Here is a 25405-nt window from a genome sequence, read left to right on the forward strand (position 1 = left end):
TTTACCCCTTCACCTAACACTATGGGCAATTTAGTATAGCCAATTTACCTAACCTGCACATCTTTGGACTGTGGGAGGAAACCGGAGCACCGGGAGGAAACCGGAGCACCCGGAGGAAACCCACACAGACATTGGGAGAATGTCTGTGTGGAGTTTGCACAGTCGCCTGAGGCAGGAATTGAATCCGGGTCTCTGGCGCTGTGAGGCAGCAGTGCTAACCACATGTATAAATCACATTATTAAAAAGCCTATCACCCAGAACTTGTGCCACACACCCCTCCTGTCTGACTCTCCCTTCTCCACTGTTTCCAAACCTCTTTCAGTGATCTCTACATCTAGTGTGGTCTATTACAAATCTCTCCTATCTGGGTTGTAATCCAAACCGCACTCGTTCTTTACTGATTGGTCTCTTTTCCATTCCTTGCTTTTGAGAGTTTGTCATTAATGATCTCCTTAATGATGTACAAATGGAAGTTTCTAAACTCTGCATCTAATTATGTAGTAATTGCTCTCAAATTAATTGCCAAAATTCAGCACAAGGAAGTGTGAGCTGTGGTTGTGAACATTTGAAGTACTGGAACAATAACCATGGAAAACACAACTTTCTCATTCATTTTAAAGATTCATGTTAATGGGTGTAGCTATAAAAATATTTACACTTGTGACAGGTATGAGTGCTTGTCTCCCTAAAAGCATAGTCGGGGGAAGGAGGTACATTTGTTGGCCTGAACCCAGTAGCTCAGGCACTACTTTGTCCATCAACATGCAGTGAGAGTTTGTTGGGAGATTCCCTGGCAGTACCTAAACATAATGCAAAATATTAAAAATTAAACTGCTCCTCTGCCTTTAATATTCACAAATATAATTTTATGTGAATTGCATTGAAATAAAAAAAACTTGTCTTTAAATCCTGACTCTTGAATATCTATAAAAAAGTCACTTTCCCAGCATCTTAGAGATTACAAATCCTTGTTCAGCAAAGCAATCTTTACACAGAGCTAATTTGTTCGAGCTTCTCAGTCCTTATATCAGATGGGGTGATAATTTGCCCATTATGACATTCAGCTCCACAAGTGACAGTTTTTACTGTCTCCATCTTCACTGTAAGAGTCTCTGCTTGCTTTCTTGCCTTGTATCGACGTGCTGTGGGTTCCAGAAACAGAGAAACAGAAGACAGCAAGTAGCACACACCAGCCAGGTAGAAAGAGCAATCGTAGGTCTGCGTGTAGTCATATAGCCAACCTACAAAATTTGAAAGACAGTCAGTTTTACAAGTACAACACCTTTAGTGAACTGTTGTCTGTTATAAAGTGCTCTTATCCATTAAGACACCTACTACCTTGAACCCACCTAAACCTCTGAAACCCTTTGAGGTAATGCTTATTACACAGAGATGGATTATGATAGTTCAGTGACGAACCACCAGCTTCACCCTCTCCAGTTTGCCGAATTGCCCAGCCAATTGAAATCCTGTGATTAAAAAAAATGGTGAGCTACAGTGTAGATTTGCTGAGAAAGTGTATTTTGCTACTTGAGAAACTATTGCTGTTGTTGTGGTTCTGTTCGCCGAGCTGGAAGTTTTTGTTGCAAACGTTTCGTCCCCTGGCTAGGCGACATCATCAGTGCTTGGGAGCCTCCTGCGAAGGAGGAAACATCAAAGAAGCGCTTCGCAGGAGGCTCCCAAGCACTGATGATGTCGCCTAGCCAGGGGACGAAACGTTTGCAACAAAAACTTCCAGCTCGGCGAACAGAACCACAACAACGAGCACCCGAGCTACAAATCTTCGCACAAACTTTGAACTATTGCTGTAGAGCTTAAAATGTTTACAACTATATAAAAAAAAAGATTATTTTTATACAGCTCCCTCTGCTATAACACATCTCTTCAATGTGAATTTGCTTTAATGCAGTTGAAAAGTTTTTGTAGAATGTGAACTTTCCTTACCTGTATTGGCTATAATGTGATTCCAGCCCCACTAATTTAAATGGTGTGGCTATGACATGATTTCTTATAATACGAGATCGCACGAGAAAGGAACTATCGCATTACGTATCACACACCATCTGAGTGACTTTCCCACCATCAAAATGGTCATAAGTTTGGTGGGGGTTTTTATTGACCTGCAGCAATCCACCTGGTGGTGGATAGTAGTTAAAGACGACAACTCACCATCACCTTGTCAAGGACTTGGCATGGGGCAATAAATGCTGACCAGCCAGCAAAGCCCCCATCCCACAAATGAATATTAAAAAACGCAGTAAAACACCCAGGTAGCCAGTTAAGAGTGATGCAAACCATCAAAAGTGAGGGGGAGGGTCTAAATCAAAATGGTGTTGGATGGGAAAATAAACCACTGTATTCTCCACGATGTCCATTTCTCTCTAAAGGCAGCAAGAGCATTGAGGTGGACACCATGTGCTCCTTCTCCAAGGGCACAAAGGCTAACCATTGAGAAAAGGCAGGCAGTCAACAGAGGCCCCGCTGCCTTGACCTGTTAATCGCCTGCCTGGCCAGACTTGGGAAGATAAAGGTTCAGTGAACTAAATAGAAAAAAACCACCTGTTTTGATAAAGTGGTTCAATTTAGAAACATCATTCTGAGCCAGAGAAAAGGAAAATCATTTCTACTGATGGAACCTGGTGAGAAGAATTATATCAAACTGAATGTAATTAAAGCAAAGTATGTTACATTTGTGAAGGAAGTAGAATTATTTCCATTTTGAAAGAGGGCTATGGGGGAGAGGTGGTGAGCAAGGTGTGGGATTAGTATGGAATTGATGCAGGGCTGTGGAGACAGTCTGGGGTAATGGAATTAGTTTAGAATTGAAATTGAATTGAGAGGGGAGAAAATGGGCAGTGTTATTAGTTTGGGATTGATACAGGACTGTGGGAGGCAGGTAAGGAGTGATACTAAACACTGCAATGAGATACTGTGATATAATGTTTGCCAACTGCCCAGTTTAGTCCTATATTTGAATGAGCTGTTGGGACACCAGACACCAAAGGACATGTTCTGAGTGAGTAAACCTAACACAGACCCTTAGCTAATCAGATCTTTTTTTGGAATATATCTATCCTAAAACATTTACAATGAAATCACACCACTAGAAAATTAGTCTTCAGATCATTCTCCATTAGACCTTAAGTCAATTTTTGTTTCAAAATCCAGACATTGCTGGAGAAACTCAGCAAGTCTGGCAGCATCTGTATGGATATAAACACAACTAATTCCTCACTGAAACATTGACACTGCTTTCTCCCCATAGCTGCTGCCAGATCTTCTGACTTTCTCCAGCAATTTCTACTTTGGTTTTAGATCTCCAGCATTCACAGTGCTTTGTATTTTAATGTTCATTTTTATTTCATTTACTTTGCCTTTGGTGTAAAATATACTTATCAATATAGCCTTTAACAATGATCATTAGCAGCGAAACAAAGATTCCAGTTCAATCTGTGATCTAATTTCTTCCTTACAGAACTCCACTTGTGTCCAATCTTTAGACATAAAGGTCTAAAACAGGTTTCAACAAGAAATGCACTACCCACCCTTTATTCATGCAATCCTGTTGACATAAGATCTCAGAACATCTTGTAGTCCCCACTGGAATTCACACCCCAGCTGATGATGACATACCTCCTGGTTGACTGTAAGTATCATCAACCACAATCTGGTAACTGACCCAAGTAGTCAAGCCCTGTTTACAATATTCCAGAAGATTTGGACAATTCTGACAATTACTACTTTTGAGGTCCTACTTTTTCTCTTTGACATTATGTTGTAACTCCTCGTACTCAGCTTGTAGAATGTCACTGCTGCCAGAGGTTCCACACACTACCTCCAACTACTTTACCTGGACCCCTCTCACTATCACCACAGACTGCTGGACATTCAGTTTTAAACTTTTCTGCTAGAGATTTGTAACTACACATAGCACACTGACCATTATCTCAGGAGTTGGGAATGACAAGATTGTTGTCGCACAGTATTGAAATAGATAAATGGCAAGGGTTTTGTCAGTATCCAGGATTTGCACAAGAGTACATTTTCAGTCTTTTATTAGTACTAATATCCTCCAATTTAGATTATATTAGATTCCCTACAGTATGGAAACAGGCCCTTTGGCCCAACAAGTCCACACCAACCCTCCGAAGACCAACCCACCCAGACTATTTCCTGTACCCTATATTTACCCCTGACAATGGGCAATTTAGCTCAGCCAATCCACCTAACCTGCACATCTTTGGATTGTGGGAGGAAACCAGAGCACCCAGAGGAAACCCATGCAGACTGTCATCCGAGGTGGGAATCGAACCCGGGTCCATGGTGCTGTGAGGCAGCAGCGCTAAGCACTGAGCCACCGTGTCGCCCATTCAGGTTATGCGACAGATCACCCACATTGTGGTCTCTGATGCACAGATCTTTGGAAGTTGTACAGTCAGTGGCATTTGCTGCTCCAGTTTCTACCTCATAATAGGTCATCCTTATATTTTCCAGACCAACAGTAAGCCTCCCCAAACTAGATACACCCCCTTGCTTCAGACCACTTCAGGATACCTTGTCGTCAATTTAAATTCATTCAAGCCATCACACGCTGACACTTAAGGTTTGGCAATTCCACTAAGTGAGCTGCTTGCCTCCAAGTACTCCAGGCATTTAACCTCTGGCAGTCCCTCCCTCTGTGAGCCAGTTTCTGAGACCGCCCTCCAGCTGAATTGTTCGTGCTGTCCATTACCCTCTGGTTAATAACACCAAAAAGCACAAACCAATCAAATATAGACACTCAGAGTTGAGGCCTTTTGTTATGAATGAATGAACCTGATGAAGACATCTTTGAGTAGAAGAATGTGTTCAATCCCACAGCTACTGGAATTAAAGACAATAAAATCTACTGCAAGGGTCTCTTGAGTTCTCTTGGTAACCAGGGATCCTGTGCTGGGGTGAAGTCACATCCTAGCTTTGGCAAAAGTACACCTCTCACATTTCAAACACAGTCATCAATATCAAACATATTATAAATAACAAGGGGAAGTCATCCTTGACAACTTTTTACAGTATCTTGAGATGATAACAATATACAAAGAGGAGTCACTAGATGTAATATATCTGGATTTCTGAAAGATACTCAATAAGATATCTTACATACGGTTACATAAGAACCTCTGGTGTTGCAGACAGCATGGATAGAAGGTTGGCTAACTAATAGAAGACAGAGTTTTGGGATAAAGGGAGCATTTTCAGGATGATAACTAGTTGAATGCCACAGGGATCAGTGCTGGGGCTACAATTATTTACAATAATTTGGATAACTTCAGCAAAGTGTTCAACAGGTTCTGTGTGCTAAACTGGTTAACAAGGTTAGATCACATAGAATCCAGGGAGAGTTAACCATTTGGATACAAAATGGGCTTGAAGGTAGGAGAAAGAGGATGGCTTTTCAGACTAGAGGCCTTTGATCAGCAACATGCCACAAGCATTGGTGCTGGGTCAACTGCTTTCTGTCATTTATGTTAATGATTTGGATGTTAATATAGGAGGAATGGTTAGTACGTTTGCACATGACACCAAAATTGGTGGTGTAGTGGACAGTGAAGACATCTCAGAGTACAGCAGAATTTTGATCAGTTGGACTGGGCAATGGCAAATGGAGTTTAATTTAGATAAATGTGAGGTGCTGCATTTTGGAGAGGAAATCAGGGCAAGACTTATACACTTAATGGGAGGGTCTTGAGGAGTGTTGCAGAACAAAGAGATCTTGGGGTGCAGGTTCATAGTTCCTTGAAAGTGCAGTCACAGGTGGACAGGATAGTGCAGATGGCGTTTGGTATGCTTGCCTGTACTGGTCAGTGCATCGAATATGGGAATCGGGAGGTCGTGTTGCGGCTGTACAGGACATTGATTAGGCCACTTTTGAAGTGTGTTCAATGTTGCTCTCCCAGCTATAGGAAAGATTTTGTTAAACTTGTAAATCTTTTCTGCACCCTTTCAAGGATATCAGGGTTGGAGGGTTTCAGCTATAGAGAAAGGCTGAATAGGCTGGGGCTATTTTCCCTGGAGTGTTGGATACTGAGGGGTGACCTTATAGAGGTTTATAAAGTCATAAAGGGACATGGATAGGGAAAGTCCAAAACTAGAGGGCATAGGTTTAGGTAAGAGGGGAATTATATAAAAGGGATCTAAGGGTAAACTTTTTCACACAGTGTTGTGCACATGTGGAAGCAAGTGATGGAGGCTGGTACAATTACAACATTGCATCCATCCGGATGTCTTTTCATGAATAGGAAAGGTTTAGAAGGATATGGGCCAAATGCTGGCAAAAGGGTCTGGATTAATTTAGGATATCTGGTCAGCATGGACAAGTTGGACTGAAGAGTCTGTTTCTGTGCTGTACAGATCTCTGACTCTAAAGTGAATGCACTATAACCAAGTTTATGGATGATGCAAACATTGGTGGAAAGCGGTGAACAAAGTCTGCAAAGGAATATTGACAGGTTAAGTGATTGGGCAAACACTTGAAAGATAGAATGTAATATGGCAAAATGTGAAGTTACAGGCTTTGGCAAGAAGAATAGAAGAGCTGATTATTATTTATATAGGGAAAAATGCAGTTCTGAAGGATTTAGAGGTCCTCACTCATGAATCACGAAAAGCTAGCATCCAAGTTCAATGAGCAATGAGAATGTGGCCTTTATTTAAAAACAGCCAGAGTACAATAATAGGGAGGAGTAATAATATGAGGTCAGATCACAGCTAGAATATAGCAAACAATTTTAGGCTCCTTACCTAAGGAGAGATATATTGGCATTGGAAGCAGTCCAATCACTAGCTTGATCCTGGGTATGGAGTGATCTTCTTATGAGAAGAGGTTGAGAGGTTTGGGTTTAGAAAAATGTGTTATTGAAACTTACAAGATTCCTAGGGGAGGCTACGCCAAAGAAATAAGAACCGTAGATGCTGGAAATCTCGCATGACATCTCTTCAACGATCTCTGCGGGTCATCCCTGGATTTCCTCTCAATGATGGGATGGGATCCAGTATTTTACTAAACAGTCATCTTTAGTCATTTTGTGGTTTACCAAATCACAATAACCAGAATCATCTCTTCTTTACTGACAATTGTCCCACTTTGGGGAAAGTGGAAACAATCCACCCATATTGGCATTCCTCCAACTGGGCAATGTTCACCTTTGAAGTGAAGTTTGCAATGTCTCCTCAGTCAGCTCACTGTCCGTGACAGTGGCAGGTTTAAGGACACCTACAAGTTATTTTTGGAGGTAAGCATCTTTGTTATGGAAATCAACAATCTTCACAGGACATGTGATTGCTAGCAAGATGGCTCAGTGGTTACCACTGCTGCCTCACGACGCCAGGGATCCAGGTTCGATTCCAGCCTTTGGTGACTGTCTGTGTTCTACATTCTCCCTGTGTCTGCATTGGTTTCCTACAGGTGCTCCAGTTCCTCCCACAGACCAAAGATGTGTAGGTTAGGTGAATTGACCATGCTAAAGTCGGTGGAGTAGTGGACAATATGGAAGAATGTTACACGTTGCAGGAGGACTTGGATAAACTGCAGAATTGGGCTGAGAGGTGGCAAGTGGAGTTCAATGCAGCTAAGTGTGAGGTGATGCACTTTGGGAAGAATAACAGGAAGGCAAAGTACTAAGTCGATGGAAAGATTCTTGGTAGTGTGGATGTGCTGAGGGATCTTGGAATCCATGTACATAGATCTCTGAAAGTTGCCACCCAGGTGGATAGTGCCGTTAAGAAGGCATACGGTGTGTTAGGTTTCATTCGTAGAGGGATTGACTTCCGGAGCCGCAATATCATGCTGCAACTATACAAAATGCTGGTGAGGCCACACTTAGAATATTGCGTACAGTTCTGGTCCCCATATTTCAGAAGGATGTGGAAGCATTGGAAAAAGGTACAGAGGAGATTTACCAGGATGTTGCCCAGTCTGGAGGGAAGGTCTTATGAGGAAAGGCTGAGACTTGAACCTGTTCTCGGCAAGAAGAAGGCTAAGAGGGGATTTGATAGAGACATACAAGATGATCAGAGGACTAGATAGGGTAGATAGTGAAAGTCTTTTTCCTAGGATGGTGACGTCAGCGTGTACGAGGGGGGCATAACTACAAATTGAGGGGTGATTGATTTAAGACAGATGTCAGAGGTAGGTTCTTTACGCAGAGAGTGGTAAGAGCGTGAAATGCCCTACCTACTAATGTATTCAACTCAGCCACATTAGAGAGATTTAAACAATCCTTAGATAAGCACATGGATGATTTTGTGATGGCATAGGGGGACGAGCTGAGAAAAATTCACAGGTTGGCGCAACATCGAGGGCCGAAGGGCCTGTTCTGCGCTGTATTGTTCTATGTTATATGTTAAATTGCCATAGTCTTCAGGGTTGTGTAGGTTAGGTGAATTGGTCAGGAGTAATTACAGAGTAATAGGGTAGGGGAATGGGTCTGAGTGGGATACTCTTCAGAAAGTCAGTATGGACTTGTTGGGCCAAATGGCCTGTTTCCACATTGTAGGGATTCTATGAACCTTGAAGAGATATCCAATTCCCTCATAAAATTGTTTATGAATTATCAAGTAGCTTCATGTAGAGCCTGCCACAGAGTCACTGAGCTGTACAGCACAGAAACAGACCCTTTGGTCCAACTTATTCATGCTGACTAGATATCTGAAACTAATCTAGTCCCATTTGCCAGCATTTGGCCCACATTCCTCTAAACCCTTCTTATTCATATACCCATCCAGATGCCTTTTTAAAATGTTGTAATTGTACCACCTCTACCAATTCCTCTGGCAGTCCATTCTTTACATGCACCACCCTCTGTGTGAAAAAAGTTGCCCCTTAGGTCCCTTTCAAATCTTTCCCCTTGCACCTTAAACCTATGCCCCTCCAGTTTTGGACTCCTGTACCCTGAGAAAAAGACCTTGACTGTTCATCCTATCCATACCCTTAAGATTTTATAAATTTATCTGAGGTCACCCCTCAGCTTCTGATGGTCCAGCTTGACAACTCAGCTCAGGTACTTTGCTTATAGTGAAAAGTTGATACTAACAACAAGGATATTGAAATAGAAGGTCAAGGTGTGCATCATCAGTGTGTCTGGTATTAGGGAATACAAACTATTGAGGCTCTTAGAATTTCATTGAATTTTAATCTGAAGCAAATATCTAAACTGAAACTGATCCTATCGCCTGTTCATACCTCCTCCTATAAAAACAGGAGCACCAATAGCATTCACAAAAATGCAAAAATCTCTTGCAGTAGTGCCCTTTCTGTACTGACTTTCAAGCCTTGGACAGGTTATTACTGTTTCTTCTTATTCACTTGTAGAGTCATCAGCATTGCTAGCTGGCCAGCATTTATTGCCCATCCCTAGTTACCCTTGAGAAGTTGGTGGTGAGCTGCCTTCTTCAACAATTGCAGTCCACCTGCTACGTACTGACCCACAATGCCATTAAACAGGGAATACCAGGAATACTTTCAAGCAAGTGGCTTAGAGGGGAACTTGAATGTTCCCATGTATCTGCTATCCTTGTCCTTCTAGATGGAAGTGGTCATGGGTTTGGAAATGTAACTGTACTGGAAGAGCTTGGCTAGGGGACGGGCAAGTTATGGTGCACAATGCTGCAATAGAATGGCAGACATATTGTCAAGTCCGTTAGCCTTTGCAGCATCTAATACAATCTCCTCCTCCAGTGAGTTGTTTAATTGTCCACCACCATTTATGATTGGATGTTGCAGCAATGCAGAGTTTAGATCTGATCCATTGATTTTGGACTCACTTAGCTCTATCACTTGCTGCTTATGCTGTTTGGCACACAGGGTGTCCTGTTTGGTAGTTGCACCAGGTTGACACCTTTTTTTGACAGACCCAGTGCTGCTCCTTGCACGGCCTCCTTCACTTTCCATTGACATCCCCCATCCAGAATAGAGTTTTGTACCCTGGCTTCCTCCAAGTGTTGTTCAACATGGTGAAGCACTGCTTCATCAACCAAGGGAGAACAGTACATGTTTCCTTGCTCATGTTTAACCTAAAGCCATGAGGCTTCATGGGGTCCACGCAACTCCCTCTCAACTGTTTACCACTGTACCACCACCTCTGCTGAGTCTGTCCTGGTGGTGAAACAGGACATACCCAGGGATGGTGATAGTGGTGCCTGGAACATCGTCACACTCACGGAATCATACCTTACAATGTCAGGCTGTTAATTGACTAGTCTGTGAGACAGCTCTCCAAATGTTGGCACTAGCCCCAGATGTTTGCAGAGTCGACAGGGCTGTTTCTGCCATTGTCTTTTCCGTTGCCTGGGTCGTTGCCAGGTGATCTGTCCTGTTTCATTCCTTTGTTGTAACTCTGTAGTGATTGATACAACTGAATGGCTTGCGAGGTTGTTTCAGAGGTCTTTTGAGAGTCAACCACATTGATGTGGTTGTAGACCAGGTAAGGATGGCAGTTTCCTTCCCTGAAGGACATTAGTGAACCAGATGGGTTTTTCTGTCAATTAACAATGGCTTCAATGTCATCAGTAGATTCTTAATTCCAGATGTTTTTACAATGAATTCAAATTTCCACCATCTGCCAGGGCAGGATTTGAACCCAGATACTCAATATTACTCAATTTCTGGAGTAATATTCTAGCCTCATAATCCATCACCTCCCCCTGTTGTTGTAAATGTGTTTTGCAAGTTCAGCACAGTGACTTTCCCTCCTCACTTTTTCCATATGTTCGCCTCCAAGAAGGAAAGGTTCCTTATTCAAAGTGTTTTAAAATTGCTGATTTTAATATACTTGATGTTTAGAATTCTTTGGGGAGGTTTTTGGGTCTTATAATTATCACTGCTCTCTCTCCACCTCAGCCTTAGGTGAAAATGTTTGGAGGTAATTTTTAAATTATTTCAGTCAAAGAAAAACATTATCAGACCACTAGAGGGTGACAGAATGTCTCACAAGCCATACGAACCACAAAGATCCGTTTTTAAAATTAGTGAAAATCTCATTTTCTTCCTGACACTGAGAGAATTAAATTCTTATTCCTTCCCCACACTGACCCTTGTTTAATTACACCACGGTTGTAGAATGTTATGGAATGGGCAGGAAATGTTGAAACTTATAGAACACAGAACAGTGCAGCACAGGAACAGGCCCTTCGACCCACAATGTTGTGCCAAACATGACGCTAAATTACACCAATCCCTTCCGTCTGCCATTGGTCCACATCCCTCCATTCCTTGCACATTCATGTGCTTATCTCAAAGTCTGTTAAATGCCTCTATTGTATCTGCCTCAACCAAAGCATTCCTGACCCCTACCACTCTTAAAAAATCGTGCTCTTCACGTCTCCTTTAAACATTCCCCCTCTCACCTTAAATGCATGCCCCTTTGTATTTGACATTTCAATTCTATGAAAAAGATTCTGACCATGAACCCTATCTATGGGCCTCACAATTTTATAATCTTCTATATACCTTATGGTTTGAAAATTTGGAATTTAAAACTGGGGCAATATAGAATTAGAGAGAGACTAATTATTTTTAAGATTGGCAACATCAAAACTAGTAATGATATTTTTCTTAAGATTGATACAAATGAGGAGGCTGTTCAGCTCGTTCAAGGACATCCTAACACCAACAGCCTCAAAATCCCAGCCTCAATTGTTGCCCACAGGACATATATGTCTCTATTCCCACACCTGGAAATGTGACATTTTGAACAGTGCTTCAATACTTGTACTAATAATGTCCCAATATTTACACAGGCCATCTGACAGGGTCAGGCCTTGTGAGAGATTTGCATTTGTATTCAGGGTTTGGTTTTTGTCAAATAGAGCTTTTATTGAGATTGGGCTGGGTTTCATCCAGATCAGGGGCTAATTCAGGTTTGGATTGACTTCAGGTTTTAGATCAGCTGGGTTTGTATTTGGAACTGGGGAGATATCTGACCATTGCACCCTATTAAAGTGAGGCTGCACCCACTAAGTGCAAATTTTGTGATGTCTTGAAGATGTTTGGGGCTAATAGCCAAGCAATGGATTCTAGAGAAAACTAACTATATAATTTCCACAGAACATGTTTCCCTGTAGAGGGAAGTAATTTTTAAAATTCCAACATCAATCCAGTAAAGACCTCTTACAGCCCACGTGTAAGATGGATGCTGAAATGCTCAGTTACAGTGCAGGAACGGGGATTGAAATATTGGTTCAGTTTTGTGTTGTCTTTTGTTAACTAATTAGAGCAGGTGCTGAGAAGATCATTCATTCTATAAAAGTCTGCCTCACTCTGTCGCTAAATGACTTGAATGTACACCTATTATAATTGTATCAATGTCTACGCTCCTGTTCAGTAATCTTTTCACATTCCTTGACAATAGAAACTTCCTATAAAATCCCTCTCTTGTTTGCCAGATGACTTGATATCCTCTAGCATTTTACATTCCTCAATAAGGATCTTTTAACTATCTTACCACAGTCTTTGTGTTTCCATAGTGTTCTCTTAGGCCACCACTTCTTCAGTATCAAATCAAATACTCCTCTTTATATCTGGCCTGTCTTTGCTGTGAGGAGACCAGAACTGAACACATTACGTGTACATGTTAGATTGATACAAATTTCAGCTCACTTTAATGTTATGGGTACACTGGGTGAGCGGTGAGACTATCCTTGGATTCAATGTCTGCAACTAACATTCAGCTGCTTTGGTTTTATGATTGAAAACTTGAGAGGGATTGGAATTAGAATGACTTGAACGTGGTGACTGATTGGCTTTTCCTTGAGCACAGGATTTCCAAATTTAAAAGTTATCCCATGTAATAATAGACTGTAGGACTTTACCAAAGCATAGTTGTGGTCACCAGACCATAGAAGACGTAAGCTGCTAGCCCCCATGGTGTTTTATAATTACATCATCATATTCCCATTGCTTCCAGCTCCCTTTAGACAGGTCTCTCTGTACATTCAGTTTCACTTACTGTACATTCCTGATGCCGTACTGTGCTACACAGTCTGTTTCATTTGCAATTAGTATGCCCAGTTGGAATCAATATCTCAATAAAAGTCAACACCTTTAGAAAGGTCTGAACTGAGGATGTTAGAAATCTCTGAATGGCAAAGAATGATTCAGACTCAGTTTCTACTTGGAACCACAGCTCCACAACCCTGCATCTGTATGAGACTGCATTCATCACTTAATGATTCCTATCTATCATGCAGCCTTAGTTGCATCGTCAATTATTTCAATAATACTAAACAGAGGTGTTCAAAGAAAATAAAAATCCTCTAAGCAGAAACATCCCAGAGATTAATCTTTAATTTTTAGAAAGGGCCCAATGCTGTGGAGGGTTTAAATTAACTCAGCAGAGCTGTTGAATATGGAAGATTATATCAGAAAACATCAAGGTGTATGGTGGGAGAGAAATATAACACTAGAATTGAAAATGGAAAGGTCGTAGGTGCTATCAGAGTAAGGCAGAAAGAAATGAAGTCTGAATTAGTATTGCTGCATGAATGTGAATTCACAACATGAAGTAAATCAGATTGATGAGTTACAGGCATACAGTACCAGCTGGAAATATCAAGTTGTGGCTGAACAGAGACTTGACTCAGGCAAGTGCAGGGCTGGGAATTATTCTAAATGTTGATTCCCTGTGATTTGAATGACTGTATGCAAGAGAAAATAAGTGACAGGGTAACAAGCTTGCTAATGCTACCACACTGCAGCTTTTTGACCATTGCTAGAATGCATTTTGTGAGAATGCTCTTTGCGTCTGCTAGTGCCATGCCACCTTCTGAATTTGAACTGAAAGATCTTCCAAAACCTGATGAGGGATTGTCAGGAAACAATATATATTGGGGAACATCGAGTGGTGAGGAATGTTGAGAGTAAAGGAATGTCAAGTGTTGAGGATGTCAACAGTTTGGGGGGTCAATTGTTGGGATCTTCAGCTGATGGGAATATCAAGAGTTGGAACGCTGAGAGTGGGAATGATTAGATTTGACATTGTCAAGTGTTGGTCACATTGTGAATGTCAAGATTTGAGAATGACAAGTGGTTGGGAATGTTGAGGGTTGGGAACAATTAATTTTGGAAACTGGGAATGATGAAGATTGGGAATATGAACAGTTGGGAATGATGAACGTTGGGAACATGACAATGGGAATGTTGAGTATTAGACAGTATAATGGGTTTACCTGCCGCTGGAGGTCCTGTCAAGCAGCCAATTCCAGCAAAAAACATTGAAAAACCCATTGAACTTCGCACTTTTGTCACGCCCACAAGGTCAACCTGTAGAATAAAAGAATTTGTAAAGGAAGTCAATTCATACAAGTGGATCCAGTTGCATACTGAGCTTCTTAGAAGCACCTTCCAAACACACAACATCTTCCATCTAAAAGGACCAGGGAATGTAGATACATTGGAAAACAACCACCTACAGGTTCCCTGCCAAGCCACTCACTATTCTGATATATCATTCCTTCAGTGTTGGTGGGTCAAAATCCTGGAATTCCCTCCCTAAGGGCATTGTGGGTCAACCTACAGCACATGGACTGTAGCAATTCAGTGAGGCAGCTCACCACCATCTTCTCAAGATGCAAAAAGGGATGGGCAATAAATGCTGGCCCAGTCACTGACACTTTCATCCTGCAAACAAAATCAAAATGAAGATGTCATTAGTATGTGTTAACAAATGACACATAATCCTGTTGTATCAGCTCATCCCACAGGGAGTCTCCGAAACAAATTCCAAAAGCTTCCCAATATCAATGGAATGCATCTGGAGGGAAGAGAATTAGAAATGGTAGACTTCCTCATGATGGAAAAGTCCTAATTCCTTCAACACCAGGATACTTTTACATTTCAGTTTGTGTCTTACTGATTGCACTATTACTGAAATTTTGCTTCACATAAATAACCTAGTGGCTGATAATGGCATCTCAAATCAAATCCTTAAAAGATATGTTCACTAACTCTGAAAAAGCCACTGATGTGTAACACTTTGTCAACAAATATTTCAGGGAAAGAAGGAGTCACAGGCATCGTCCAAATGTAAAGAGGAAATAAAAATTAAAAGATCTGTGAATGCAGAAAATCAGAAACAAAAACAAATTGCTGGAAAGGCTCAGCAGGTCTGGCAGTGGAGAGAAATCAGAGTTAACGCTTCTGGTTCAGTGACCTTTAGCTACTAATTGTGCACTAATAGTTATTCAATCTCCCAGGCTAGTTATTATCTACTCCATTGTCTATCTCAACTGATCATTTATTCCTTCCCCCACCCTATCTGTTGCCTAAAAGCAACTTTTTCCTAGCTATCATTATTTCTGACGAAGGATCACTAAACACGAAACATTAGTATGATTTCTCTCCACTGCCAGACTTGCTGTCCATTTCCAGCAATTTCTGTTTTCATAAAGAGGAAATGCTTGTGCTTTACCAAGACAGGAAGCAGCAGGGCCATATATCCACCACAGAACACAGCAAAGAATATGGCGTATGTCATTAGCTGAGCATAGGTGGTTGCCATTGGAGCCAAGAGGTTGGAGAGGCCACACAAGAGAAGGTAGGCTTTGTGGTAGTGGTACTTGCTGGCGTAGTTCTGGTCAGCTATCCACCCTGAAGCAAGTTGGGCCAAAGTCTCTGTTATACCTGAAAACACAAGAGATGCGGTAGGTTGCTTACAACTAAATTTGCATTTACACATTATTATGTGGGTAACATGTCCAGAAACAATTCATTCAAGAAAGCAGTATACTGAATCAAAAAGAAAATTAGGATGGCAGCTAAAAGTTTGGTCAATGAGCTCAGTTTTAAGGACCATCTTAAAGGAGGAACGAGATAGTGAACATTATGAAGTGATAAACATTGGCCTGAAGCAACTTTTGTATCATTATGGTTTGAGTTAGTATGTTTCCTATCTAATTTTTTACCTTCGCTGATTCTCACTGGCATTTGGTTCCATGAATGCCTTGTACTTCTGCTCTGCCATCCACCGCTTATATGTAGCATTTGCTTCTAAGACAGGAGGTTACAGATTCAAATCTCATTCCAGAAATCGGAGCATAAACTCCAGACGAGACTTGCACTTATTAGGGTGGCACAGAGAGAGTGCTGCCTGGTTGCAGGGCACTTTAGAAGAATGAGGTGTGAAACTGAAGTCACATCTGTCATAGAGTCATAGAGACGTACAGCACAGAAACAGACCCTTCGGTCCAACCTGTCCATGCCGACCAGATATCCCAACCCAATCTAGTCCCACCTCCAAACCCTTCCTATTCATATACCCATCCAAATGCCTCTTAAATGTTGGAATTGTACCAGCCTCCACCACTTTCTCTGGCAGCTCATTCCATACATGTACCACCCTGTGCATGAAAAAGTTGCCCCTTAGGTCTCTTTTATATCTTTCCCCTCTCACCCTAAACCTATGCCGTCTAGTTCTGGACTCCCCAACCCCAGGGAAAAGACTTTGTCTATTTACCCTAGCCATGCCCCTCATGATTTTATAAACCTCTATAAGGTCACCCCTCAGCCTCCGACACTCCAGGGAAAACAGCCCCAGCCTGTTCAGCCTCTCCCTGTTACTCAGATCCTCCAACCTGGCAACATCCTTGTAAATCTTTTCTGAACCCTTTCAAGTTTCACAACATCTTTCCGATAGGAAGGAGACCAGAATTGAACACAATATTCCAACAGTGGCCTTACCAATGTCCTGTACAGCCGCAACATGACCTCCCAACCCCTTTACTTAATACTCTGACCAATAAAGGAAAGCATACCAAACGCCTTCTTCACTATCTTATCTATCTGCGACTCCACTTTCAAGGAGCTATGAACCTGCACTCCAAGGTCTCTTTGTTCAGCAACACTCCCTAGGACCTTACCAATAAGTGTATAAGTCCTACTAAGATTTGCTTTCCCAAAATGCAGCACCTTGCATTTATCTGAATTAAATTCCATCTGCCACTTCTCAGCCCATTGGTTCATCTGGACCAGATCCTGTTGTAATCTGAGGTAACCCTCTTCACTGTCCACTACATCTCCAATTTTGGTGTCATCTGCAAACTTACTAACTATACCTGTTATGCTCGCACCCAACCTCCTGGATGGACTGTGAAAGATCCCATGGTTACATTTCAAAGAAGAAAAGGAGTGCCCTGGCCAATGTCTATCACGCAACCAGTATCCGAATGTCATTCGTGTGTACTGGAGCATCATTGGCTGTCAAACACTTTGGGTTTCCATGAGGTGGCGAAAGGCACTTTGTAAATGCTATTCTTTCTTGTGTTTCCCCTTTTTTGTTCAAATGATTATTCTTCCTGTGTGCTAAGGACACGATGTTTAACAGTAACTTGTATTTATAAAGCACCTTGAATTTAGGAACCTATTCCAGAGAGCTTCATAAAGCAGCACTTGCTCACTAAGTTTTATTAAGAAGATATTAGATTAGATTAGATTCCCAACAGGGTAGAAACAGGCCCTTCGGCCCAACAAGTCTACACCGACCCTCTGAAGAGCAGCCGACCCAGACCCATTCCCCTATATTTACCCCTGACTAATGCACCTCACACTATGGGCAATTTAGCATGGCCAATTACCTAATCTTTGGACTGTGGGAGGAAACTGGAGCAGCTGGAGGAAACCCACGCAGGCACAGGGAGCATGGGCAAACTCCACACAGACAGTTGCCCGAGACAGGAATTTCACTCGGGTCCCTGGCACTAAGAGGCAGCAGTGCTAACCACTGAGCGATGAACTGAGGAGAAGTCAAGGATATAAGAATAGAGGGTTTTTTGAAACAGGAGATCTGTAGCAATTGACAGGCTGAAAGAAGCAAATTCGTGAATGCAGGATTGTGTCAACTGAAATCTTTTCCTCAGGAACAAGAGGAGGTCATTAATCTCCTTCAGCCTATTGCAGCATCATTGATCCTGGTTAATCTACATCAATCCTATTTCTCCATCTTTGCTTCATATTCCTCAACACCTGTAATGTAACAATAACTATAAAGGGAATAGGGAATGGAGAAGCAAGAGATAAGAGAGAAGGCCAAAATGCATAGTTAGATTCCACTGTTGATATCTTGTTGCAAATGAAGCTTGTTGCTGGATTTAGTAGTGATTCTTTGAGCCAGTTTAAGCCTGTACATTCTGGCAACAGACCAAAGGTTAGTGAGTTCTTCTGGCTAGAGTGAGAGAATGGAAATACACAAATGCCAGATGCAAAATATCCCAGCTATGAATCAAATCATAAACAGCAGGGGAACAACTGAAGGCATACAGGAGAGTGGAGTATATTGACAGAATATCCATGAAACGTATAAAAGGGCAACTAGAATTGTTCAGAGAGTCATTGGATGGATGCCCCAGCAACTCAACCCTGAACCCCAATTTCATCCCCATCAGGAACCCAGTCTTGTTCCATCAAGAGGGTCTGGGAGCAGATTGGAACACCCAGGATTTGTTTAGACTCGAGATGGAGAAACTTAGGTGAGTCAAGCGACTGTTCTAAATAAATGTCACACAGTAAGTTCAAAGTCACCTTCATTACTAAATTGTCGCCGAGCTCTCACTGATCTGTGTGACTCAGTTAAGTCAAAACAATGTTCTTACCATTGGAATCCAATCTGGCTTAACACTTACAAGCTAGCCACCCTGCTATAGAAAGGAAATTATTAAATTGGAGAGAGTTCAGAACAGATTTACTCGGATGTTGCTGGGAGTGGAGGGTTTAAGTTATAAAAATTGGCTGGATAGGATGGGACTTGCTTCACTGGAGTGTAGGAGATTGAGGGCTGACTTTTGGAAGGTTTCTAAAATCATGAGGGGTATAGATAATAGATAAGACGAATAGATAAGCTGAATTGCAAGGGTCTTTTCTCTATAGTAGGGGAGTTATATTTTTAAGGTGAGAGAAACAAGTTTTAAAAAGGACATGAGGAGAAAGAGTGGTGTGTGGAATGAACTGCCAGAGAAAGTGGTGGATGTGGGTACAGTTACAACATTTAAAAGACATTTGGATAAGTACCTGAGTAGAAAAGGTTTGAAGGGATTTGGTTCAAACATAGACAAGTAGGACCAGTTTGGTTTGGGAAGCATGGTGAACATGGACTAGTTGGATTGAAGGGGATGTTTCCATGTTGTACAATTCTTAGGAGAAAGTGAGGACTGCAGATGCTGGAGATCAGAGTGGAGAGTGTGGTGCTGGAAAAGCGCAGCAGATCAGGCAGCATCCAAGGAGCAGAAGAATCGACATTTCGGGCATCAGCCCTTCATCGGGAATCTATAGCTCTATAACTATAGCTAAACGGAATCTTCCTGTTAATTAATCCATGGGGTGTGAAGGTCACCCAAAAGGCCAACACTTGCTCACTCTCGTTGTATTTGAGAAGACGATGCTGTTCTTGGAGATGATCACTTGTCAGCACAAATCTGGGTGTTAGGAGAAGGTGAGGACTGGAGATCAGACTCAAAAAGTGTGGTGCTGGAAAAGCACAGCCAGCCAATCAGGCAGCATCCAAGGAGCAGGAGTCAACATTTAAAGATAAGGTGGGGGGGAACATTGATTGCATTGGAGGGTCCCAAAGCAGAAGATGAGTGTTCTTCCTCCAAGCTCGGGTGGCTAGAATTTGGCAGTGGCAGTGGCAGTGGCCCAGGACTTGCATGTCCATGGTGGAGTGGGAGGGGAAGTTGAAGCGTTCAGCCACAGGCCAGTAGAGTTGATTGGTGTGTGCGTCCCAGAGATGTTCCCTGAAATATTCTGCAAGTTGGCGTCCAACGTCAGGGAGACCACATTGAGAGCAATGCACACAGTAGATGAGGTGCAGGAAATTGTCTTTCAGATGTGGAAGGATCCTTTGGGGCCTTGGATGGAGGCGAGGGGGGGGGGGGAAGGTGTGGGTGCAGGTTTGTACATCTGTTGCGTTGGCAAGGGAAAGTGTAGGGTGGTTGGTGGGGTGCGTGGACCTAATGAAGGAGTCACGGAGGGAATGGTCTCTGCGGAATGCTGAAAGGGGTGGGGAGGGAAATATATCTCTGGTGGTGGAGTCTGACTGTAGGTAGCAGAAATGGCGGAGGATGGCGAGTTGTATCTGAAGGTTGGTGGGGTGGAAGGTGAGGACTGGGGGATTCGGCCCTCCAACCACATGGCATCAATCTCAAGTTCACCAGGTTCCTGATCTCCCTTCCCTCCACCTTATCCCACATCCAACCCTCCAACTTGGCACCACCCTCTTGAACGGTCCTACCTGTCCATCTTCCCTTCCACCTATCCACTCCACCCTCCCCACTGACATATCACCATCATCCCTCACCTTCATATACCTATTGCCTTCCCAGCCACCTTCCCCCAGCACCAACCCCTCCCATTTATCTCTCAGGCATCTTGGGCCCCATCGCACATTCTTGATGAAAGGCTTATGCTCGAAACTTCGACTCTCCTCCTCCTCCTCAGATGCTGCCTGACTGGCTGTGCTTTTCCAGCACCACCCTTTTTGACACAAACCTAGATATTGTCTAAGTCTTGCTGCATTTTACTTCTCAATTTGCTCAGAAAATCCATGATATTACATCTCCCACAGGACATGAAATCTCACAGTCACCACAAGTTAACCAAATTAATCTGGACCCTATTTGTTGTCTGTTAGCAACAAGGGGATCAGAGAGAAGTGTCAGCAGCAAGCAGATCACTGACCGTGGAGTTCATAGAAACATAGAAAATAGGTGCAGGAGTAGCCCATTCGGCCCTTCAAACCTACACCACCACTCAATATGATGATGGGTTAATCGTGCAATCTCAGCATCCCACTCCCACTTTCTCTCATACCACTTGATCCTTTTTGCCCGAAGGCTACATCCATGAATATATTTAACAAACTGGCCCCTACAGCTTTCAGTGGGAGAGAATAGGTGGCACGGTGGCTCAGTGGTTAGCACTGCTGCCTCATAGTGTCAGGATCCCAGGTCCCACCTTGGGCAACTATCTGTGTGGAATTTGCACATTCTCCCAGTGTCTGCGTGGGTTTCCTCCTGGTGCTCTGGTTTCCTCCCACGATCCAAAGATGTGCAGGTTAGGTGAATTGGCCATGCTACATTAATGCATCTAACACTGCAGGCAGTCAGGGTTGAATGTAGGGGAATGGGTTGCTCTTCGGCGGGTCGGTGTGGACTTGTCAGGCCGAAGGGCCTGTTTCCATACTGTAGGGAATCTAATCTAATCTAAATTCCACAGGTTCACAACTCAGTGAAGAAATTCTTCCTTATCTCAGACCTGAATAGCTTACCCTTTATTCTTAGATGGTGACCCTCAGTTTTGGACTTCCCCAACATCAGGAACATTCTTCTCACAGCTGGCCTGTCCACTCCTATCAGGATTTTATATGCTTCTTTGAGATTCCCTCTCATTCCTCTAAGTTCCAGTGAGTACAAGCCCAATTGATCCAGTCTTTCCTGATATGTCAGTCCTGCCAGCCCAGGGATCAGTCTGGTGAACCTTCACTGGCCTCCCTCAATAGCAAATTTGACGGAGGTTGGTCCTTTTTTTTGGGTCACCATGGCCAAGGGAGTTCCGCACTGTCGGAGGGTCAGCGCCGAGGGAGGGCCGCACTGTCGGAGGGTCAGCGCCGAGGGAGGGCCGCACTGTCGGAGGGTAACAGTACTGAGGGAGTGCCACACTGTCAGAGGGTCAGTACCGAGGGAGTGCCACACTGTCGGAGGGTCAGTACTGAGGGAGTGCCACACTGTCGGAGGGTCAGTGCTGAGGGAGCGGTGCACTGTCGGAAAATCAGTACTGTACCCTATTCCAACTTTCTCCCCGCATCCTTTGATCTATTTAATTCTAAGAAATTTTGCGACACTTTTCTTAAAAGTCTTAAATGTGTTGGCCTCAACAGTTTCCTGTGGCAGAGAATTCCACTGGCTCCCCACTCTCTGGGTGAAGACACTTCTGATCTCAGTCATAAATGGCTGAGCCCTCAAGCTGAAACTCCAGACTTTCTGGCCATCTCAGGAATCCACCTGAATAACCTGTGTGCGCCTTGTAGAAGGTAGACAAGCTTTGGGGAGAAAGGAGGTGAGTTCCTCACTGCAGGATTCCTAGCCTCTGACCTGCCATTGCCACAATATTTATTTGGTGAGTTCAGTTAAGTTTCTAGTCACTGGTAACCCCATAGTTGATGATAGTGGAGAATCTGTATGGTAATACATAATGTCAAAGGGCAATGGTAAGATTCTCTGCTTCAGTATCTGAGAATGGCAGACTTAGAGAATCCCTACAGCGTAAATCGATACAGTCAGCCCATTGAACCTGCAAAGAACATTATGCCTAGACCTAGCCCCACCCCCCCACCCCACTCAATCCCTGTAACCCTGCATAACCCATGGCTAACCCACCTAACCTGCACATCCCTGGACACTGCAGACAATTTAACACGGCCAAACTACCAACCTGCCCATCTTTGGACTGTGGGTGGAAACCGGAGCACCCGGAGGAAATCTGCATAGTCACAGGAAGAATGTGCAAACTCCACACAGACAGTAGGGGATCGAACCCAGATCTCTGGCACTGTGAAGCAGCAGTGCTAACCCTGAGCATGAAAATAATACAATCATCTGTGAACATTCCCACTTCTATCCTTATAATGGAAGTTCATTGATGAAGTAGCAGATGATGGTTGGGCCTAGGACATTAACCAGAGGAAATCCTGCAGAGATGTTCTGGAGCTGAGATGAATAACCTCCAACAACCAGGACCATCTTTCTATGTGCCAGGAACAATTCCAACCAGCAGAGAGCTTGTCCCTGATACCCATTGATTCCAGTTTCTGAGGGATCCTTGATGCCACACGCAGTTAAAATGTAGTCTCAAAGGCTGTTACTCTCACCTCCCCTCTGGAATTCAGCTCTTCTGTCCATGTTTGACCCAAGGCTGCAATGAGGTCAGGAGCTAGGTGGTCCTGGTGGAACCCAAACTGGGTGTCGCTGAGCAGGTGCTGCTTGATAGCATTGTTTACTGATGATCGGGAGTAGGCTAATGGGGCGGTAATTGGCTGGGTTGGATTTGTCCTGAGTTTTATGTAAGGACAGACCTGGGCAGTTTTCCACATTATTGGGTAGATGCCAGTTTTGCAATGGTACTGGAACAACTTGGCTACGGGGAGTAGCATGTTCTGTAGCACAGTCTGGAATACAAGAGTGAATCGAATTGACTAAAGACTGGCATCTGTGATGCTGGGGACAATTGGAGGAGCCTAAGGTGGCTCACCCACTTGACACTTCTGGCTGAAGACTGTTGTGAATGGTTCAGCCTTAGCTTTTGCACTGATGTGTTGGACACTTCCTTCGTTAAAGATGGGGATCTTTGTGGAGCCTCCTGGGGGAGTGCTGAATTATCACACGTGCAATCTTTCAGATCAAACCTCGTTCCAGTTGGTTTTACAGCCAGTGATTCAAGATCCCATGACAGAAGTTTGAAGAAGAGCAGAAGATTCTTCCAATTGTCCGAAGCAATGATCTGATCATTTTGGAAAGACAAACCAGTGCAGCACTTATACATTTAATGGTAAGGTCTTGGGGAGTGTTGCTGAACAAAGAGACCTTGGAGTGCAGGTTCATAGCTCCTTGAAAGTAGAATCACAGGTAGACAGGGTAGTGAAGGTGTCATTTGGTACACTTGCCTTTCCTGGTCAGTGCATTGAATATAGGCGTTAGGATTTCATAAAATGGTTGTACAGGACATTGGTTAGGCAATTTATGGAATGCTAAGTACAACTCTGGTCTCCCTGCTATAGGAAGGACATTCTGAAACTTAAAAGCATTCAGAAAAGATTTACAAGAATGTTGCTGGGGTTGAGGGTTTGAGCTAGAGAGACGCTGAATGGACTGGGGCCTGTTTTCGGAGGCAGAAGGGTGACCTTATAGATGTTTATAAAATCATGAAGGGCACGGATAGGGTGAATAGCCAAGGTCTTATTCCCAGGGTAGGGGAGTCCAAAAATGGAAGGCATAGGTTTACGGTGAGAAAGAAAAGGTATAAAAGGGATCTAAGGGGCAACATTTTCATACAGAGGGTGGTGCATGTATGGAATGAGCTGCCAGAAGAAGTGGTGGAGAACCTAGAACAGTACAGTATAGGAATGGGCTATTCAGCATATGTTGTTGTGCCAAACATGACACCAGATTAAACGAATCTCTTGAGCCTGTCCTGGATCCATATCCTTCCATTCCTTGCATGTCCATGTGCTTATCTAAAAGCCCCTTAAATGCCTCTATTGTACCTGCCTCCACCACCATCCCTGACAGTGCATTCCAGACCCCTACCACTCTATAAAAAAAACTTGCCCCTCACATCTCCTTTGAACCCCAACCTCCCACCATTAACTATAAACTTTTCCCTAACACTTGATCTCCCAAAGTGTAGGATCTCGCTTACCCAGATTAAACTCATCTGAATTTCTCTGCCCATATCTGCAACTGATCTATATCCAGCTGTATTATTTGACAACTTTCTACACTATCCACAACACCACCAATCTTTGTATCGTCTGCAAATATACTAACTCACCTAGCTCCATTTTTTTTATATATATCAGAAACAGCAGAGGTCCCAGTATGGATTACTGTGGAACACCACTAGTCATGGACCATCAGCCAGATAAACACCTTTCCACCATTACTCTCTGCCTACTCTGGGAAAGCCAATTCTGAATCCGTGCAGCCAAGTCACCATGGATTCTATGCATCTTAATCTCGAAGGACCTTGTCAAAAGTCTTACTAAAATCCATGCAAACAACATTCACAGCTCTACTTTATTGATCACCTTCGTCACCTCCTCAAAAAATTCACATGACTAAGACATGATCTGTCCTGCACAAAGCCATGCTGACTATCCCTAATAAGTCTATACTTTCCCAAATGCGTGTAAACCCTATTCCTGAGGATTCTCTCAGATAGCTTCCCAACTACTGACATGAGGCTGAAGTCTGTAGTTTTCTGGATAATCCCTATTTCCCTTCTTGAACAGAGGAACATATTAGCTACTCACCAGTTCTCAGGGACCTCTCCAGTGGCCAGCGAGGATACAAGGATCTTGGTCAAGACCCCAGCAATCTCCTCTCTTGGCTCTCTCAATAACCTGGGGTAGGTACCATTTGGGATATGGGCACTTATTCACCTTAATGCTCTTCAAAAGACTGAACACCACTTCTTTCTTGATCTTAAAATGACTTTGCATATTATCATGCTTCACACTAATCTCTCTAACCTCCATATCCTTCTCCTGGGTGAATACTGACACAAAGTGGGCGGCACGGTGGCACAGTGGTTAGCACTGCTGCCTCGCAGCGCCAGAGACCCGGGTTCAATTCCCGCCTCAGGCGACTGACTGTGTGGAGTTTGCACGT

The 25405-nt window shown here is 43.2% G+C and overlaps 1 protein-coding gene and 1 long non-coding RNA gene across 3 annotated transcripts in view; one reads left to right on the forward strand and one right to left on the reverse strand.

The window, feature by feature from the left end:
* Window positions 1–25405, forward strand: part of LOC122564193 — a 53603-nt gene that overhangs the window by 21509 nt on the left and 6689 nt on the right. The window lies entirely within an intron of this gene.
* The window catches only part of slc16a4 (solute carrier family 16 member 4), a 107880-nt gene continuing 82625 nt past the window's right edge, over window positions 151–25405 (reverse strand). Inside the window, exons 8-10 of one of the 2 annotated variants that reach the window (XM_043718885.1) lie at window positions 15445–15656; window positions 14204–14297; window positions 151–1242 (exon numbers count right to left, since the gene is read on the reverse strand). In XM_043718885.1, coding sequence (XP_043574820.1) covers window positions 989–1242; window positions 14204–14297; window positions 15445–15656 — 560 coding nt within the window. In that variant the 3' untranslated portion in view covers window positions 151–988. The remainder of the gene's footprint in view (window positions 1243–14203; window positions 14298–15444; window positions 15657–25405) is intronic. The other variant, XM_043718886.1, reaches the window with a different exon arrangement.

This window comes from Chiloscyllium plagiosum, chromosome 28, assembly GCF_004010195.1.
Source record: "Chiloscyllium plagiosum isolate BGI_BamShark_2017 chromosome 28, ASM401019v2, whole genome shotgun sequence".
In the NCBI taxonomy this organism is placed as follows: domain Eukaryota; kingdom Metazoa; phylum Chordata; class Chondrichthyes; order Orectolobiformes; family Hemiscylliidae; genus Chiloscyllium; species Chiloscyllium plagiosum.